Source organism: Prionailurus bengalensis, chromosome B1 (genome assembly GCF_016509475.1).
Source record: "Prionailurus bengalensis isolate Pbe53 chromosome B1, Fcat_Pben_1.1_paternal_pri, whole genome shotgun sequence".
NCBI lineage: Eukaryota > Metazoa > Chordata > Mammalia > Carnivora > Felidae > Prionailurus > Prionailurus bengalensis.
The window spans coordinates 195,402,994-195,424,006 of NC_057344.1; the positions used below are offsets into that span (position 1 = coordinate 195,402,994).

At 43.8% G+C, this 21,013-nt stretch overlaps 1 protein-coding gene across 11 annotated transcripts in view; it reads right to left on the reverse strand.

The window, feature by feature from the left end:
• Positions 1 to 16,116, reverse strand: part of CPEB2 (cytoplasmic polyadenylation element binding protein 2) — a 72,576-nt gene extending 56,460 nt beyond the window's left edge. For 4 of the 11 annotated variants that reach the window (XM_043572944.1, XM_043572942.1, XM_043572943.1 and 1 more), the window contains exons 1-4: positions 14,227 to 16,116; positions 11,032 to 11,313; positions 10,192 to 10,281; positions 1,116 to 1,206 (exon numbers count right to left, since the gene is read on the reverse strand). In XM_043572944.1, the coding sequence (XP_043428879.1) occupies positions 1,116 to 1,206; positions 10,192 to 10,281; positions 11,032 to 11,313; positions 14,227 to 15,921 (2,158 nt within the window). In that variant the 5' untranslated portion in view covers positions 15,922 to 16,116. Of the gene's footprint in view, positions 1 to 1,115; positions 1,207 to 10,191; positions 10,282 to 11,022; positions 11,314 to 14,226 lie in introns of all 11 variants that reach the window. The other 7 variants (XM_043572952.1, XM_043572947.1, XM_043572950.1 and 4 more) reach the window with 2 other exon arrangements.
• Between the last annotated feature and the right edge of the window lie 4,897 nt (positions 16,117 to 21,013).

Sequence of the window (21,013 nt, forward strand, 5' to 3'; positions counted from 1 at the left end):
CTACAGTTTTGGGCTAAAATCTTATAAGGGAATTCTTATTTGGCTTTATAGAATTAAAAATATGGACAAATTACCAAGTAACACATGGTTTTGATTCAGAGAGCCAGAACTAACCAGTTAAGCTGCTCCTGAATCCTGACCCGTAGAACTCTGTGAGGTAATATTTATTGTTGTTTAAGCTGCTAAATTGTGGAATAATTTATTATGCAGCAATAAATAACATATCTCTTATCACCCAAGTGCACACAGTTTGCAAGCTGTTCACTGTTACTACTGAAAGGCAAGGAGATATATTGTACAAAGAAATGTAAAATAATAAGTAATGTACAGACAAAAAAAACCAAGTATGTTAATGGAATATCTTCAGATACAGTTAACAGTAAGGCTGATACTGTGGGATCAGTGGGGCTGACTCTTTTTCCTAATTTGCCCCAACTTGTATGAAACCTCAGAGAAGCTCCCATAAAATATCCCCTTTCAAAATCCCATGATGGTAGAAGAAAAATGGGGAAAGGACAATTTTAGGTTGGAATCACTGTGAACTGTAAATACAAATATTCCAAGGCATTTTTTTTATTTCTGCATTTGATAGAATTTTGGAAAAGTTACTTCATAATTTTTTTTTCAAGTGTGTGGGCTGAAGCTAATACGGTGCATGCAGATTTATTTATGTATTTATTCTTCATTCATTTTCATTTGTGTTTAAAGTAGGCTCCACATCCAGCGTGGAGCCCTGTGCAGGGCTTGAACTCACGACCCTGAGATCAAGACCTGAACTGAGATCAAGAGTCCGACACTTAACCCAGTGACCTACCCAAGTGCCCCTGAACTAAACAATTTTAGATCCTTTCTTCAACCTCTGGTAAACTGCAAGATATCTCTAAACAGTGGCTGTTTGTTGAATAACAAGAGACACAGGTTTACATTTCTCTCTGCATAAATCAGCAGGTATCTATATAAGCTACAAAGGAAAAAGTATGACATTTCACAAAGGTTTTTATTAACAAACATAGTACAATTTTATAGATAACATAAGTGCTACTTAGTGCTCATTTTCCTACATAAAATGGTGAGACAAAGCGGTGGGTGATACAAGAAAAGAAAAAGCCACCTACCCTTAAGAGGATCATGCTCTGCTCTCATAATATCAATAAGGGAATTTTCCAAAGAGTGCATATTCAAACTGTCATACATTCTACTTCGATCCTAGAAGAAGAGAAAAAAATAGACTCAATACGATCTATACAAGTTTTCAAAAACTGATGATAAATATACCATACCATCTAAACCTTCTTACATAAAAGAGGACATCTGATTAACATATTACTTATCAGTCTGCATCCCAAGACAGTATCAGTAGCTAAAGATCTCATGAGCTATAATATCTCTTGTATTGGAGAGAATGCTACATTTAAGATCTCCAAAATCACATACCAAAAATAATCTTATTTCACTGGCAGCATTAATACAGTAAAATAATTGCTACTGTCATCACTCTCAACTTAAAAAGATTTGTGAAATGTTATACACGTAGGAAGCAGTTTTAGTTGTTCTTTAACTTCTACACTTTTCTCATATATCCAGGAAGACACTGGCACTTGAAAAATAAATATTTTGGGGGAAAGGAATTAATCCCATAATGGCACCACACTTTAAATATCTATCAAACGGGGTACACATTATTTGACTTGGTCAGAATTTCACAATAATAAATGCATAAACATCTCATACCATAAAAATCAAAAGAATGAAACTATTAATATCAGAACAAAGACTAACACCTAGAATACTTGTATTCAAATCTTGCTCTCTGAAGTTCTGGCATGTTGGTCTCTGCATTTCTAAATCCGCTTTCCCTCCAAACCCTGCAAAAAAGGCAGGGGGTGGAGGGAGGAAAAGGATGACAATATTCCCACCTTCCAAGTTTCCTGCCTCATCAAGTCCCAGAACAAAGTCTTTTGTGTAGCTGGGAGTGTTGTTTGCTAAATGTTAAATCTCTCAACTTGCTTACTAGAAGGAATCTGATTCTTTAATGCTTAATGAATTTATACTGTTATTCTGCCCAACACACCCTCAACGTACTTGAACAAATACACATAGGGAACTACCACAGCAAGCTCTGGCCCATGCCCCCTAAGTCACCAAAAACAAACAAACAAACAAACAAACAAACAAAAATTTCAGTGGTGACCCCCACCCATTTAAGTGTGTGTAGGTGTTTGTATAAGTGTCTGTATATGAAGGAGAGTCAGGGCGGGCCATTTTTAACTCTCCAAAAAAAAAAAAAAAAAAAAAAAAAAAGACTAACACAGAAAAAGGGAAGAATCAGAAAAGTAGGGGAAAAACTCTTTGCAGAAATTAGAATTAGGCATTTTTTAACCTGCATGAGCTCCAAGAAGGACCATGAAATCTCTGAGATTATGTACAATATCCTGTATGGGTGTGTACACATATTTTTTTTCCTGAAGAAAAGGGTTATGACTTTTATCAGTTTTCCAAAGGAGTCCACAATCTAGGTGTGATTTAGAGACAGTCTTTTGGAAAGCTGAAGATAAACCTAAGAAGCTTTTGTGAAAATATGTTGATTTATTTACTCCACTTGAGGTTTAAATTAGGGTTGTGAACTTTTTAAAATTTTTTTTTTTTTTTTTTCCCAACGTTTATTTATTTTTGGGACAGAGAGAGAGACAGAGCATGAACGGGGGAGGGGCAGAGAGAGAGGGAGACACAGAATCAGAAACAGGCTCCAGGCTCTGAGCCATCAGCCCAGAGCCCGACGCGGGGCTCGAACTCACGGGCCGCAAGATCGTGACCTGGCTGAAGTCGGACGCTCAACCGACTGCGCCACCCAGGCGCCCCAAAGGGTTGTGAACTTTTTAAAACTAGGGGGCCAGAATCAGTATTATAGACTAAACAAGTTGCTGTTGAGGAATTTAGAAGTGTGCAAAGTAATACTAAAGACACAATGCTAGGCCAGAGCTCTTACTCCAGCATGACCACAATACAGCTACATTGGTACTCCTTGTCTTTTACTTACTTTATTTTTTTTTATTAAAAAAAAAATTTGTTTTAACGTTTATTTATTTTTGAGACAGAGACAGACAGAGCATGAGCAGGGGAGGGGCAGAGAGAGAGGGAGACACAGAATCCGAAGCAGGCTCCAGGCTCTGAGCTGTCAGCACAGAGCTCCACACAGGGCTCGAACCCACTAGCGGTGAGATCATAACCTGAGCCGAGGCCAGATGCTCAACTGACTGAGCCACCCAGGCGCCCCTACTTACTTTATTTTACATCGTTAACATGACTTTGGTGAAGGAGGCACAGATAATCACTGAACTACAACAGCGCTTCTCACACATGAGCATATGCTTCACAATCATCTGGGACCCAGGCTGCTGGGACTCTGCTGAGACAGAGTCTGAAATTCAATAGGTTTAGAGAGGCCCCTAAGAATGTGTATTTACAGTAAGTTCTCAGGTGATACTTAGACTGCTAGTCCAGAAACCATACTTAAAGAAGTGCTGGACTTCTTGATCTTATAGTTTACTAAACCTCTTTAGGCTCTGCTCTATCTTCTAGAAAAGAAAACAATTATTTCAGACTAGACAATGCCTAAAGTCCACCTTAATAATAGAAAAGCCACAGCAAAGCAAACAGACATATTAGAAAAGCAAAAGACTCAAAGTACTAAGTAATAAATGAAATAAAACTAGTATAGAGAAGAACATGGCCCTTGGACAAAAATTACATACAATTTTACTAATCTCTCCAAATATTTCCATCTTCTGTGCTTCCATTTTACTTTATGCATAATTAATTTGTTGATTTTCCTGCCTCACCCACTAAACTAAGCTAATTAGGGGTAAGGACCTTCTAATTATGAAATATAGCTGGCTCTCAAATATTTTTGAATGAATAGTACCCTAACTCTACTAAAAAAACTTTGCAAATTTAAGTTGAGCTCTGTGAGGGCAAAGACTACATACAGGACCATAAATCCCCCAGGAATAAGGACTCAAATGTTAACTAAGTCAAGACGTATTAAAGATGTATTTAAAATAGAATTAACAGAATTAAAAAATGTAAACTATCATGATAAAAACTGTTCACATAATTAAGCAAAGAAACCTCATTAGGTATGCTGTATCGTACAGGTTCTAAGATGTATTATAAATACTTTATATTCTATTTGCCTTAAATTCTTACAAAGAAAATACGTTATGGTTTAAGGCTATCTTCTCAGGCTGATGTTTTCTTTAACAGAATCAGACTACGCCCCATCCTTAACAGACCTATGAACTTAATGGTGACTCTCACCACCACCCAAATGACTTTTGTTTTTTGGTTTTTAGTCACACTCCAACTCCATTCAAGGAGTTTGAGTTTGATCCTGCTTTAGAGCAAAATTTAGAGTAAAATCATTGAAGTGACTCCATATGTACTCTCAATGGGCCAGGGGCAATTACTTAAGGTAAGAAGGGAAATAGCTATTCAATAAATATCAGCAATCACTAGATAGTCAACCGACAACGGTTATTCAAAAAAGCGGCACGTATTAATAGCTTTAGCTTTAATGCCTACGGTGAACTGAAATAGGGTAATGCCCACATATCAGGTCCCTATTTTCCCTTGCATTTCAAGTCTTTTCATAATGAAACAAACTCCTGCTTTAGTAAAGAAAAGAAAAAAGTCATTATACAAGTATTAGCCAACTTATACTTTGGTAAGCATCTGCTGCATCCCACATGATTTTTAAAGCACCGAACACAAAATAACCTTGACCAGGCAAAGAGCTCCTGACACCTCAAAATCACTTTCTAGACTTAATGAAACCTGTAGGCTCATGTCTAAAAAAATACAGGCAATTCCATTAAATAAAGTATGGGTATTAAAATATAACTTCTGGAAAAAACAACAGAAACAAATCTGACTATAAAACAAATACTCACGCGTTTTTCTAAAATAAGGATATTAGAAAAATTTGTGTTCACAAAAACTGCCATTGATTTAAAAACTAAATGAAAATCCCGAAACCATTTTAAGGAAAACATAAACACACCAAAGCTGATTAGCTTACATATGGAAAATCATAGCAATGTAACTTAACCTACGTTTATTACTACATGACTATTTGAAAACAGCCAAGAAGTTTCACAAAAGTAAGAATCACTATGAGGAATCTACCTGAAATATGAAAATTATCTGGCAAAGAATCGATTTAAATGGGTTTTCATAAACTGAGATTACAGAATCCCACAACAGTGAACAGGCAAAGCTCAGAAAACACTGGAAAACTATAATCTCTTGTATTCTAATATTTTGTTATTTTCTTAAACCCAGACTTTTGGCATAAAGACTTACAGAAGCCACCATACGGTCCTAGAAAGACTGCAGGACACAGAAAGAACAAAGTAATCTAATCTCAAATCCTCATCTTAAATAGGATAATCTAAAAAAAAAAAAAGATTACAAATGCTGAAAAATAACTAAAGAGGTCAAGAATATTAAAACTAGTACAACAGAAAGAACTTAATTAAAAGGGAACATTTCAATGGGATGTTACATTTTTACTTTGAAATATGCAAAACCCTGTCTCATTTCAAAAGACATGGTCAAGTAGAACATTTTCCTCTTGAAAATGAAATATTCTCCCAAAGAATAAGGAGATGGATTATGGAAAAACCCTCTATTGTCATGTTTAAAGATATACCAGATGCTTTAACATATATCCTTCTGGCTAAGTAGAGAGATCCATTTTTGTTGCATTTTTGTGTTTGGTTTTCCAATTTTTGCTTTAAAATAAAACAGCAAAGTTGTTATTAATACTGCCCTCCATTTTAAGCAAACACTGATTTTACACTCCTGATGACGCAGTGCTATTGCACTGTGGTGAATGAGCAGCAGACGACATGCTACTGTCTCCCTCTACAATGTAGCATCAGGCTCCTACTCTCTCCTGTCAGTCTCTAGTTGTTCTACACAGACACCCCTTCTTCATCCAACTGGGCTTCCACCTTCTCAAAGGCAAAGAACAAAACTTCTCCCCATATAGCTCAAGGATAATTAAAACACTACCTCATACATAACGAACATAACAGTTTTTGAACTTCCTTTATGAATCTGAACCTTGACTAAGTGCCATGACAGGGACTGAAAAAACATTTTTTTTTTTTTAATTTTTTAAAGGCCCCAACGGCCAAAGGTACACTAGTATCCACAAGGGTTAAATGAAAAGGCTAGTAGAAAATATCCGGTATAAGAATGTATCAAGTACAGGGGCCCCTGGGTGGCTCAGCTGGTTGAGTGTCTGACTCTTGACTTCAGCTCAGGTCATGGTCTCAAGGCTTGTGTGTTTGAGCCCCGCCTAGGACTCTGCATTGACAGTGCAGAGCCTGCTTGAGATTCTCTCTCTCTGCCCTCCCAGCTCGTGGGTGTGCACAGTCTGTCACTCTCTCAAAATAAACAAATTAAAAAAAAATGTATCAAGTGCAATTAGAGAAGTGAATGCAGGACACAAAACTTAAAAAGCATCCATTACCTAAGCAGGTTACAAGAGAACCCATTCTCTCTCTTTTTCAGTGTTTACAGTTTGATGACTACCAATGTCCTTAAATGAGGTTCATCACATTTAAGAACCAAAATTTAAGGAATGCTTGATTAAATGAATGAAAAACTGGACTTGGTCTGCTACTATTCATTGTTTTTGTGCAAAGTGAATAAAAATACCAAATAATATATTTTTCTGAGAGACCTCCATATTATCATCTATCATGTTGTCATAACAGTCTGGATATTAAAGATTGGTGCAAAGCATCTTCAATGAATTTAAGGTAGTTTATGTGACACACTCAAGAACTTCCATAGGAACAAAAATACAGAACTAAATATATTCATAATCCCTTAGCTAGAGGACAGGTCGACATACCATCTCATAAGCTTTATGGCTATGTTACACCTTTAAAGGTACCACATTGCTAATTATTTAGAAAGAACTAATGTGCCATATATAAACCTTTAAGTAATAATCTCAGCTACAAGTATATTTACTTTTTGATTTAAAAAATTCAAGTATTAATGAATAAATAAACTGAAATCTCAGTATCTAATTGAAAATTCAATTTTAAGGTAATTAAAAATCACACATCTAAGTATAATTTCTTGCAAGGGTAACTAGCTAATAGCATTTTAAAGAAATTAAAATACCTATATTAATTTTATGAAAAACAATTTTTTTAACATTTATTTATTTTTGAGACAGAGAGAGACAGAGCATGAGCAGGGGATGGACAGAGAGAGAGGGAGACACAGAATTTGAAACAGGACCAGGCTCTGAGCTGTCAGCACAGACCCCGACGCGGGGCTCGAACTCACGGACTGTCAGATCATGACCTGAGCCGAAGTCGGACGCTTTAGCGACTGAACCACCCAGGCGCCCCACCCACATTAATTTTAAAGTCAGAAATGTGCATAAAACTTTACCCTTGTTTTTAAAAGTTCTAAATTTGAAGATTTTTCCATAAGGACATAATTACTTAAAATAAGAGAATGCCAACCAACCCTAAAAATGCTATATATAACTGAAATAAAACCAATTTTCAGAATGATTTCTTTCCCATTTACTGAATGTTAATTACATGTCCAGTTCTTGGTATAGGTAAGGCCTCAAGTATCCAGGTACAAAAATTAAGACTCTGGTTTTACAATTCAGTATATTTTATAGGCCTACTCATTTTGAGACTAAAAGAAATAAAAAGTTAAATGTTTTAAAATAATGTATTTGTTAACTGAGGTTTATTAGTATTAAAATGTTGTACGTGGTGGGGAAAAAAGTCAGAATGAAAATATTTCCCCAGATATTTAAGTGCTTAAGAATTTTCTGTAATTTTAACTTTGCCAAATAGTGAGGAACTCCCCAATGGTTTAAGATACCAATTGGAAGTTTACAGCTGTTGCTGTATTTTTAAGAACCTCAACTTCAAATACCTCAACCTTTTATGGAAAGATAGAAACAGAGAACAAATTTTATATAGTTAAGTACCTTAGGGTGCTCAAAAGAGAGAACAACATTGCTTTTCAGCCTATTTGGGAGGCCATACAGTACACCTGGACTGCCTCAGTCCAATTCCCACCCCTTCTCCCCAATAAACTAAGACCCTTGTATTCTAAAAATAAAGTGTGTGTGTGTGGGGGGTGGATAAGGAGGAAAAGAAATGGCCAAAATAGATCAGAGAAAGTATAAGAGCTGGCTAAAAAGGCCTTCCATGATCTAGTTCAAGGTTTTCCTTTTATAGATCAGGAAACTATGACCCAAAGAGATGAAAGCCCATCAACAGTATCCTCCGATGTCATAAAGACTGAGAAAGATGAAGGAGGTTCAGGTTTTAGCCCTCCTTTCTTTCTAGTTCAGTTCACTTTCCACCATCTTTTTCTTCACCACTCTTCAACTTCCATCACATCACACCTCGCTTCAAGGGTCCACAGGGAATGCTAGTATTTCAGCAGTTTACCAAAAGAAAAAAACATTATCTTTACGCACCTAAATCTTTTTTGGTAAAATGAATTTATGTGAAATGCTCGGTTATAACATGGGTAAGAACACAGTGGCTCTGACTGAAGTCTAAGTGGGAGTGCTGGAGGCCCTGCTCCCAGAGCAGCCAAGGAAGGGCACCTCTGTAGAGACCAGTTTGAAAACTTCCCTTTTTTCATCATCACTTCTATCCACTCTAGCAGTCACCCACTGACAGCATCTCAATAACCTCATTTCTCAACACGTGCCCCGCCCCCGGGGGTCCCTTTATGACAGCTAATCTGTCTTCTTTCTTCTCCATAGTTAATATCCCCCATATATGGATCCTCGTGCTGCTTCCTACACCTGCTCTTCAAGTAATTATGTCTCTTCTTCTCTAAAAACACGTCCCTTGCCACCTTCAAAACGATCACCATAATTTTCCTCTTCAAACATACCATCTCCTAGGCATTTACGTATTCAATTTGAACAACATAAAAGGGCTACCATAAAAATGTCACTAATGTGGCCTAACTGAGCCAGAGTGGAGGAGAGGGTAGAAAACAGATGGATAGCTAACTTACATTGTTAACAAAACAATAAATTATAAATTATAAATTATAAATTATAAATTATGTGAGATAACTACTTATTTCTAAGTGGAGATCCTGGCAGGACTATTTTGGTAAATACGTAGGACTTGTCTACAATAGGTGCTAATAGTAGATTACTGAAGTTACTGCTAACCCTCCAGGTTAGAAAGCTATTTACAAACATATTATTCATCTATTTATACAGTCCTTACTTGTAAAATCATCTCATGTTGACAAATTAACTAAGGAAGAGCCTTAGCTAAAGATAACACAGCTCCATTCAGTGGGATCCCACAATGTCAAGTCTATGCTCATTCAAGCTTCAGCTCTGTAGTAAAGAATCCTCATGTAGGACTGAGTTTTCTACTCATCCTGTAATAATTCTCATCACTGGGTACCCAGTTTGAATTCAAATTTAGTCTGCAGGAAAAGAGATAGCATTTTGCAACCACAAAGGGCTTGAAAGTAATATGATTAAGACGGATTCCTAGCTTTTTGATTTAGGGTTTTTCTATAGGAAACTGACTATTTAGAAGAATATAGTATATAGGAGCAGTGACAAATTTTAGAATAAAGAATAAAGAATAAAGAATAAAACACATGAAGTTTTTTATAAAGGTGAAAAAAATTGAAGACAGGCTTTTTCAGAAATATACCTCAAGACAAATGTAGCAGATTCCATGACAAGCATTTGCTAAAAAAATTCTGTAAAATATTGATGAAACTTAAAGTTGAATGATAAGCAAATCCATAATTTTGTCCCTAGCTGAAAACAACTCTCAAAGATAAAATCTGTTCAGTTTGACTGATGTTTAAAGTCAGGTGCTCTTGGGTATATAATTCCTTTTTCCAAAAAGAAAATTTTATATTTTGGAAATAATGAAATAATTATAAATCACTCATAAATTTGAAAATGAAACATTTTATATTAAATAGTTTAAGTCAAGTGACCTTTTAAAAATAAATTGCTTTAATGCTCTCTGACATAGGCTTTAAAAAGGTATAATTGGAAAGTTAATAATAAATCTTACTCATAATATAAACACTAAACTCCTAGTCAAAATCCTGAAGAATATACACTGTGCAGCCTACCTGGTCTATTCTGGATGTTCCGGCTGCAGTGCACCAACTATCTTGGAGTGAATCTGAGCCCCAAGCTGGTAACTGCAAACTAGATCTCACCTTCAATAGCATAGAAGTTTTCATCAGAAATAAGCAGTTCTCTTCCCCACACCCACCCACAAAAAACAAAAAAAAATAAAAAGAAAGAAAGAAAATAAAACAATCAAAGTTCCTTCTATCTTGTATCTTTGGCCCTCTGAAGATCTCAGGAGAAAAAAAAAATCCCATTGTAAATAGCTTTATTAGACTATAATATCAATAAAACATTTTAAAAGGCCTGAAAAAGTATCTAATCATCATAACTATTAAGCCACATTTAGGAAAAAATAGTCCCTGAACCAGTGAAGGCAAATTTTAATTGGATGTAAAAAGTCTTAATATTATTTTGCCATAATCACAGCTGTACTAGGTATATTTTAATATACACACAGCTGATCACAGTCAATCCTATGCACAATTGCTTAACATTTTAGTGATATTGAAGGAGAAACTCATTTTGGTGGCCTATTAAACATTAATAAATTAAGGCATTCTTGAGCTGCCAATTAAAAGCTTCAATATGCACTGGAGAAACACAGCAGGTTTTTCTACATTTTAGGAAGCTTCTTTTCTACCGTGTGTTTAGAGAATTTTTTTTACAGTATCCATTTTCTCTATCCTTTTGTATTTTGTCCTTAAATTAATGCTTAAAATCAGAAATTTTTTATTTTTTAACCTGTCAGTTTTACCATACCACCACCACCACCACCACCCAATTTCTTGTTTTGAAAGATCAACTTAGAAATAAGACCATTTACATACCATTCTTACCTGTAAGGGTAAGAGTGTATTACTATTGTTGTCGGTTCTGAACACGTTATCTTCAATCCAAGATTTTGGAGTCAGTGATGGAGTAGAGCGAGTAAATTTCGGTGGTGCTATGACATTACCAGAAAATGGTTTCTTCAATGGAGATATCTGATTCATAGTTCCTGGAATCCCCATGTTTCCAGTTCTACGATGGTCTCTGCCGTGCATTGCTCCCCACGACACGCTTCCAGTGCCCCAGCCACTGCTCTGATGGTTGCTCCAAGGAGATTGTTTCAGAAGAGGCTGAGAAAAACACGCATGTTTAAATTACAGGCATTTAAAGAGTTTACAATTCAAACTAAAATTTAGGCCTGAGCTAAGAATATATATATAATCTTAAAAAAAAAAATCTCTAAAGGCAATAAAGCATAGCTTAACAGTTTACGAAAAGTAATAGGTTTGCGATCTTGCTATTTGAAAACATACTCATTTCCTGCTAGGTGAGTTTTCATCGTCTGGTCCACTATAAATTATAATGAATCGAGCAGATATTTCATGACAACTGCTAAAATAGAACCAGGCAGTTACGTTTCTGTCCTTTCAGAATCGTGTATGGAAGAAGAAAAAAATAGTGTAAAATTGAAATTAACTTCGAAGGTCCTTGAAGATAGAACCTACATTGTGATCTTAAAACAACCATATTCTACTAGGCATACAAGTAAAAATCCGGTCTTTAATTAATTGATAGGAGTAACAATCGGAGTAAGATATTTAGACGTTAGCTTTCCAAAACCAATGGCACTGCTACAAAAGTGAATAATGGTAATAACATTTGCTGTTACTGTCTTGCATGAACTAAAAACGCCTTTCAGGGTAGGGAGTGTATGGAAAATATGTGGGTTTGGTTTTTTCTTTTTCTTTTTTTTTTTGTATCGCGTATTCAACTTTTAAGATATTTTACTCCAATTTTAATGTAGTTTCTTTTAAAGTGTTTTTGTTTTTCTTTCACTTAATTATCCATGAACTGTTAGGCAATTATCTGATGTTACCCATAGGTGGATCCACTGAGATATACTGAAGAAAAACAACTATATGCTTTGATTATTCTAGTAGAGATCTTCATACAAGTCTCCAGTAACCTCATTCATTTTCAAAAATAAATTCTATTCCAAACTAGAACCTATGATACAAAAAGTTCAGTCGCCAAAGAATGGACAATTCAGCACGAGGCAATAAGCGTAGGTTTTTGAAAAATACTAATTGCTAGCAATTACATTGCCAAGAAGCTTGCGCTAACGCTTAGCCAAAGGAAGTATGGACCGTGCAGCTGCTCTAAGTCAGTAAGTTACTGTAAGTCAAGAATTCTTCAAATGAAACCTGCTTCTTGTAAGACAGCTTTCTCTTTTTGAGAGAACTTGACCCCTAGTACCTATTAAAAAAAATGTTTTTTAAATGCCCAGATAATCATGAATATATGCTGCCATTTCGCCCTCCCCACGGTTCAAAAGCATAGCTGGGGGGACCATGAAGAAATCACTCCATTCTTGAGGGCCTTACTTTCCTTGCTGACACAGGGTTCAAGTTCTCTTCCAGCGATCTACAATTCCACAGGGCAGCTGTGTGACCTCTTAAACTTCACTGGGAGAACCATCTTCTGACAAGACGCAGATCACAGTTAAATACGAACCACCCTACGTGGTCTTCCAATGGCCAGAGCAGGGCTCCAAGAGCACAAAAGCACCTATCGACAGTCTTCTGTGGCAAGTTCCCAGCGGAAAAAAAAAAAAACAACACCCTGACACACAGGACACAGCTGCTCGAGACTGTGAAAATCATGGGAAAGCGGACTATTATTTCAAAGTGACGTGTTTTCAATCCTTGTAGGCCACGTTCTTCTTCCTCGGGGAGACACCGGGGACTCGAAAGAAAGACTGTTAACTGTTACTCTAATTTCAGAGAACTCTCAACTTGTGACTTTGGTCAGACAGCATTCGCCCTTTAAAAGGTTAACCTTGGAAAACTTTAAGTGGTCAATGGAAAAAGTTACAGGAGTAAGTAAGCACCGGTTAAGGTCCATTTCTGCTTCTGTCTCAGTCCTTGATCACGAAAATGACCTTAAACATACGAATCACTACAGGAAATGCTGACTGGATCAAAAAAGGACAACAAAATACGCTTTTCGATGTCAATGAACCAAAGCCGGCGGTCATTCAAACGTTGTACTGGGAAGATAACAAAACGGAGCCTGAATCGGAAAGGACCCGGATGAATAAAAAAAAAAAAAAAAAAAAAAAAAAAAAAAACCCACAAAAACGGCCCCGGGTTATTTCATAATTGCATTACCCACTCAAAATATACACACCCCGTAACCCAAGAGACGGTCAAGGCCGCCAAAAAACGTGAGTCCCCACTGCGAGGTATCACACGATTCCCGGATTCAAGTTTAGTTTTGGCCTCACCAGCCACCAAACCGTCCCCAAACGCGAAGAGGCGCAGAAAGCCAGCGGCTCGCGGAGCACCTCGGCAGAGGCGGACGGAGCCGCCGCCGGCAGGCTCCCCTCTCCCGCCGCCTGACAGCTCAGCGCGGGGCCCCGGGCGCGGGGCGGGCGGCTCGTCCCGGCCGGGCCACCGCCACCCCCGGCCAGACCTCGCGCGGGCCGACTCGCAACGAGACGGACTCGAAAGGAAAAAGCCTCTCCTTTCCGCCCGTCCCCTCATTGGACGACGGGGAAGAGTCACCGGCTCCCCGCACGCACCGTCTGCGGCGATCACGACCCTCCTTCGCAAGTTCGCTTCCCCAGGCCGCTCGTCCGAGGCCGCCGCCCGAGCCCGCCGGCCCCGCGTCCCCCGGCCCGTCCTCGAGGATCGCCGACAGCGGTCCTCCGGGTCGGGGCGCCGGCTGCGAAGGACGGCCGGGCCGCCGCCGCCGCCGCCCTCGGTCCCGGGCGCCATTCGGCCGCTGCCCCAACCCCCCTCCCCCCCGCCGCGCCGGGCGTTCGAGGGGGCGCCCGACCGCAGCGGCTGCCGGCGCGACCCCCCTACCGGGGCCTCGCAGCCCACGGTGGCCGCTGCCCGCCCGCCCGCCCCGCCGGGGACTGGCGTCCCGAGCCCCGTCACCCTCCTCCGCCCTCCCAGTCCCCCCTCTCACTTGGGCGAGTGGCCCTCGTCGCCCCGGTCGTCGGCCCCGCGGCGCAGCCGGGCCGCCGCCCGCCGTACCTGGTGGTGGTTGTAGGAGTTCCTCTGCTGCAAGAAGGCGGCGGCCGCCGCCTGGTGCTGCTGCTGGAGCTGCGGGCTGACGGGCGACCTCCGGCTCTGCGGCTGCTGCGGCGCCGCGGGCGGCGGGGGCTGCTGCTGAGGTAAATTCATGGCGGGCGGCGGCGGCGGGGGCACCGCGGCCGCCGAGAAGGGGCCGCCGAAGCCGCCGCCGCCGCCGCCGCCGCCGCTCGCCGGCACGCTGAGTCCCGCGCAGCCGTGCGGGGACACGGGCGAGAAGCTCGGGAAGAAGGCCGGGTTCATGGACGACGGCAGCCCGGGGTAGAAGCCGTTCTCTGAATCGGGGCTGGGCGGCGGCATGGCGCTGAGCGAGCCGCCGCCGCCGCCGCCGCCGCCGCCGCCGCCGCCGCCACCCGGGGTGGCGGCCGAGGAGCCGGGCTGCTGCGGCTGCGGCTGCGGCGGCTGCTGGGGCGGAGGCGGCTGCTGCTGCTGGGGCGGTGGCGGCGGCTGGGGCTGGGGCTGGGGCGGCGGCGACGCGGTCTGCACCGACCAGGGGGTGCCGAAGCCGGGCAGTGGCGGCGGCGACGCGGAGCCGCCTCCCCCTCCGCCTCCCGGGGGCCCCCCGCCCCCGCCGCCGCCCGGGTGCGGAAGGTCCGGGCTCTGCAGGCTGCTGAAGGCGCCCGCGCCGAGCGCCCCGCCGGGCAGGAGGTTACTGGGACTGTTGAGCAGAGGGTGGTTGGGGGACTCCATGGAGCCCGGCGCGGGGTTCACCGGCGGCGTCGAGGGGGCCAAGCCCGCATTGGGGGGCTCGGCGGCGCTGCCCTCGCCCGCGGCCGGGGTCTTGCGAGGGCTGCCCGCGCCTCCGTGGCGGCGCCGCGGGGCTGCGGGCGGCGAGGGCTGGAGCTGCGGGAGCGGGGGCAGGTCGGCCGGGCGCTGCCGCGGGGCGAAGTCCTGCGGCGGGAGGTGCTGCGGGTGCGGTACGCTGAACTGCTGCTGCTGCGGCGGCTGCTGTGGCTGCTGGCGCTGGGCGAGCTGCGCCGGCTGGAGGAGCGGGCCGGGCGGCGGCGGGCTGAACCGGCCGGGGCAGTGGAGCGGCGGCGGCGGCTTCGAGTCCGGAGGGTGGGGAAGGTGGGGAGGGCTGAACTCTTTCCTCTTCTGGCTGCTCAGCTGCTGCTGCTGCCGCTTACTGAAGTCCTGCGGGGAGGAGGTGCGGCAGCAGCAGCAGGAGGAGGCGGAGGAGGAGGAGGGGTGGTGCAGACTCGGTTTGAAGTCCTGGGAGGGGAGGAGGTGGGTCACACCCGCGTTCGTGCCGCCGCCGGGGTGGTGGTTGGGGAGTTTCTCCGCGGCCGCCGCCCCCGAGAGCGGCCGCGCCGGCTGCTGTGTCAGCCCCAGCAGCAGCTCATCCTGCATGGTCTGCTGATGCGCCAAGAACGGGGAGGAAGAGGAAGCGGCGGCAGCAGAGCTGCCCGCGCCGCCGCAGCCGAGGGGGATAGAGAAGGGGGAGGCGGCCTCCGAGAAGCCGGTGACAGGCAACGGCGGCGGCGAGAGCGGGCCGAAGGGCGTGGTGGAGGGCAGCGGGGCGGCGGCCGCGGTGGGCCCCGTGGCGTAGGGACGGTACGCCCCGCTGCCGAATAGGGACCCGGGACTGCTGCTTCGGAGCGGGGCGGTCTGCAGCACCCCAAATCCGAAGTCCCTCATTTATCAGGCCGGCGGCAGCCGGAGGAGAGGCGCCCCGTCCGCTGCCCCGCCTAGGAAACCGCCGGATCTGGGGCGGCGCGGCCGTGGTGGAAGGAGGGGGAGTCAGTGAGAGAGGGACACCGTGACTGAGCCAGGGGCACCTACTTCGGCCCCGCCACCCCTCGCGGCAGTCACCGCCGCCTCCCGAGACCGGCTCGGGTGCGCCGCCGCCGCCTCTGCCGCCGCCCTCGCCGCTTAAGAACTCCGGAACGTGCGTCAGCGCCACCTCACAATCGCACCGCCCCCCGCGGTGCGTCCCGGCACGCGCGGGCGCGAGGCCGCCGCGCCCCCGCTGCCCCGCCCCCGCCCCGCCCCTCATTAATATGCAGGCACGGCCGGAGGCGCGCCTGCGCTCCCAGGAAGGCGGGGGAGCGCGAGAGCGAGCGGCTTCGGTCCTCCGGCCCCTTCGGCGTCCAGGGAAAAGGAGAGACCGGTGGCGGTGGAAGGCGGCCGACCGGAGTCCGAGCGCCCGGCGCGCGCGCGCACGAAGGCGTGCGCGAGCCGTCGGCGGCGACGGTTCCTGGGCAACGGCCCCTCCCGGCTCGGGGCTCGCACGCGCTCTCCCCCGTCGCCCTCGCGGCCCCGCCTCCTTCCTGTCACCTCCGCCCCGCCCCCGGTCACATGAGGCTTGGCCGCTGGGACGCGGGCTTCCCAGGGCTGCGCGGGCCCGCGGGGGAAACTGAGGCCTGGGAACCAGACCGGGAGCGGCTCCTAGTGACCGTGGCCCCTCTCGCCTTCCAGGCTCAGCCCTTGGGGTCCTTAGGCCGGCAAGATCGTGCGGGCTCTGCCTGCCTTGCAGACCGCCGAGCGGCTCTCTCCGCACCTCGTGCCCCACCACGTCCCAGTCTTGGACGTGTCCTCGCTTCTCGTCGCCCTAGAAAGCGCCTTCTCGGGCTTGTTTCCGTATTTAGCTTCTCGTGCTGTGTGCTGCCTTGGACCTTCCTGCAGCTGCGTGAAGGTGTTTTCTGCAGGGCAAACAAGAACCCTCAGCTGTACACCAAACGTTTTCACTATAGCAATTGAGGAGCAGAGTCCCAGGAACCTAACCAGGCTCCGGGTGGCTTTTTACACACGTATATGCATATAACAGGTTACGTACGGGGCGAGCTCCCGTGGTAACCCTGGGCCATGTCCAAGTCTTCGTATTTCACAAAAGCATTCAATGTGCCATCGTCAGGGCTGCTGTGTGAGGGACTCCTCCTCACCACGTTCATTCTGGCTCCCCTGTCCCTTACCCCCCAGGGAGACTCAAACATTTCCTAAGCTTTATGAGTTTTCAAGAGAAAGATTTCTCACATCAGGGAAAAACGGAGGCTCTGACTCAGCAACAGACTTGTTGAGGCTTGCAAAATGGAAGGGGAAAGAGCTTTCCATGGTAGAGCTCTTGTTGGAAGCAATAGCAGAGACACTAATCCTGTGTATTTCCTTTTCTAAAGAAGCATTTAACAGAGACAAAAATTACGTGAGGGTCTAGATAAAGAATAACAGAATGATCCTGTTTTGCAGTTTTAACTTTTTCTTGGCACTTAGGAAGGGAAACTATTTAAAGAATCCTAGAATACAGTCTAATCCCAAAAGCAGTAGAGGGGGTGTTCAGACTACTTGATATTTTAATTCTTTTTTAAATCGGAATACAATTGACCTATAACATTGTATGGATTTAGGTGTACAGCGTAATAATTTGGTATATCTCTATATGCTGGAAAGTAGTTACCACAGTAAGTTTAATTAATATCCATCACCACACATAGTTAATTTTTTATCTTGTGAGACTCTACCTGATTTTGATTTGCAACTAGTCTAAGATTAAATAGTGTTATAAATGGACTGATGTAGGCAGAATGTACTTTGTGATGAGTCCTCATTCTCTCTAAAATTTCGTTTCTACTTTTGTTACTTCAGTGTTTCACATTTACGTAAATCAGAATAAATACAGTAGAAAGAGAACAACATTGCAAAGGGAAAATATGTTTCATGTGTAAGGTTTATGTCTGATAGCCTGTCTAATGAACTAAGTTTGATATTGCCTTTACAATAGGAAAAAGTGTTTTTAAAAAAATCAAATGGTTCAGAAATTGGTCAGGTGTGTAGAAAATTGATTCGAGTTAATCTCAGAACCATTTTTAACAATCAGGCAAAATATAGAACAGGAGAAATATTTTTATTATTCTAAATTACAATGTCTAGAAAATAACCTGAGCTCATTACAATTAAAAATATAAATGGCCATTTCCACAGCATCTATTGACAACTTCTTAACTATTATTTATTAATATATTTGCTAGGCAAAAACTACTTCACAACTGAAGACTTTAAGACTGTCTTAAAAATGAACACATTTTTTTTTTTCTAAGTAAAGTTATAAGGTTTGGAATCATCTGCCGATCCAACAACAAGTCTTGAAAGAGGAAGAAAATATAGGCATGAAAATTAGCTCAATCATCCACTAAAATTGCCATTAGTGCAATGTAAGGAGAGAGAGCATACATTTACAAGCCAAATGCTACAATTCTGGGCTAAAGTTTGAATAAAAACAAGATTTCTTGGTGATCTGATACTGGTTTTGTTTTGGAGGATTTAGAGACCTCCAAAACGGGAGAAAAGCTGTCATGTTTGGTATTGCATAGTAAGGTCAAATTTCATATTAAGTACACCAAATTCCAAAATCCAATTACCAGACCTTCTGCCCACCACTTTAACATCTTAGAGAGTGTTGTGACAACTCCATTTTTTTCATAGAGAGGAAAGTTACATCCTGAAATATCGATCTTTTAAGCTGGTGTGCCATCACTGAAAATATTCAAGCAGAAAGGTTTCCTATAGTGGAGGTGCAGGTGGGCCAGAGGAAGGGGAGGGTGGTTGTGGTGTTCTAGAAGATCCAATGCCAAAATCTTAGGAGGGTGTATTCTCTGTTACCTATATGGTCGTCAACTCGGTCCCTGACCTTGTTCGACAGTCTCTCGATCATTTTCTACCACTGTCTTGGGCCAGTGTCTTTAAAATATTTTTGCTACAACCTAGGACATACACATATACATGTGCACCTGAAAGAAAGTTTTAAGCAATTCTTACTCTTTTTACATGCAATTAACTCTACTTTTAAATTCTATTTACTGTTTTAAATCACTGAGTTGATCTCCAATCCTTAAGTTGATTTTTTAAGTCCCACGATTAGGTCATGAGTTGAAATTTGTTATTATTTTAAAGGTTATTTATTTATTTGAGAGAGAGTGCATGTGCACATGAGGGCAGGAGGGGCAGAGAGAGGAAGAGAGAGAATCCCAAGCAGGCTGCAGGCTGTCAGTGCAGAGCCAGACAAGGGGCTCTATCCCACGAACCAGGAGATCATGACCGGAGCCAAAATCAAGAGTCAGGCGCTTAACGAACTGAGCTACCCAGGCGCTCTCGCCATGAGTTGAAATTTATTATCCTTGTCCTAGAAGGCTATTTCACACCTTCTCCTGTATCTCAAAGTCTCTTTACACCTTCTCTCCTACCCTCATTCTCAGCTGCTGACCTGGCTTTCTACTTCACTGAGAAAATAGAAGTAGTTACAGGAGAGCTTCTTCAGGTCTTCACGGCATCCTTTTCCAGGCACCGTGCATCTTTTCCTACACACCTTCTTCCTTCCTGCTGCGTAGAGGGCTTGCCCACACCTCACACTCCCATCGAACGCCAAGCTCCTCCACTGGCACACCAGATCCTTCCTGCACCTGCTCAGGACATGGCTTCATAGACATCCTAGCGTTTCACAGACATCCCACATTTACCGTGTCCAAAATTGAACTCCCCCATCTTGGTAAATGGCACTCCGTTGTCATAGCTGCTCAGGCCAATAAATGAATAAATAAGCAAACAAATAAATAAAAAGGTCATCCTTGATTTCTATTTTTCTTACAACATATTCAAACCATTATTACCTGTGGTGTATTGCCCCTTGAAATCATATCCAGAATGCAATCACTGCCCACCACAAGCAACCTAGGCCAGGCAACATGATCTCTCCCTTGGCTTCTTGCTATCACCCCCTAACTAGCCTCCGAGCTTCTGGTCTCATCTCCCCGTAGTCTATTCACACAGTAGCCAAAAGGCTCCTTTCAAAATGGAAGACAGATCATGTCAACTTCCCTGACTGAATACTTATATTTTCCCGGAATAATAGTCAAAACATTTTCAGTAACCAAATGGTCATTCACGATTGCCTTCTGCCTCCACTAACCCCTATGACCACTTCTACCCGCAATGGAATGCTTATTTCTTTAATATACCAGGCCAAGTTGGCCTCAGAGCCTTTGCCCTTGTAATTCTCCCTCCCTGGAACACTTGTCCCCTAAATACCAGCAGGGCTTGCTCTCATGTTTTGCATGTCTCTGTCTCATTTCTTTTAGGTCTCTGTTCAGCTCATTTCCTCAGTGATATCTTCCCTGACCACCATTGAAAGAGCAGCCCCATCCTTCCATTCCAGCCTCCCTATTACTCACAAGTGGTTTGATTTTTTCCCCCTGTCTGGCACTCTGTGTACCGACATTGTTTATCCTCCTATTAGATCACAAACTCTACAAGGAAAGGTGCATTGTTTTGTTCACTGCTGCATCTTTGGCACCTGGAACAATGATGCCCGGCACACAGTAGGCACCTAAGAACTGTTAATTGTGCATGCACTGAATAATAGCTGTAAGTATACTATAGTAATATGAGGGTCCACTTATCAGCTGCTTATATGTTGGCAGGAGTTACCCAAACACCACCTACATGCTCCTAGGAATTCTAAGGAAGGCAAGATAGTTCCAGACGTCATCAGGGTAAATGTGTGAGGATGCACAGATAGGGCAGCTCAGGATTGCAACGCAAGGGAATAGATAAACCCGGACTCCAGGAGGCAGGACTTCTGTCTTAAGAGCCTAGAGAAGGAGTCCAGGTTTGACGGACGGGGATATTGAGGAAGGAGAGTGGAATGGAAGGGTTCATTATAGGAGCTGGAGCAAAGACAAGGAGTCAAGGCTCAGCTCATAGAAAGGGAATGAGTTCACATAGAAGGGCAACGAGGCCAACT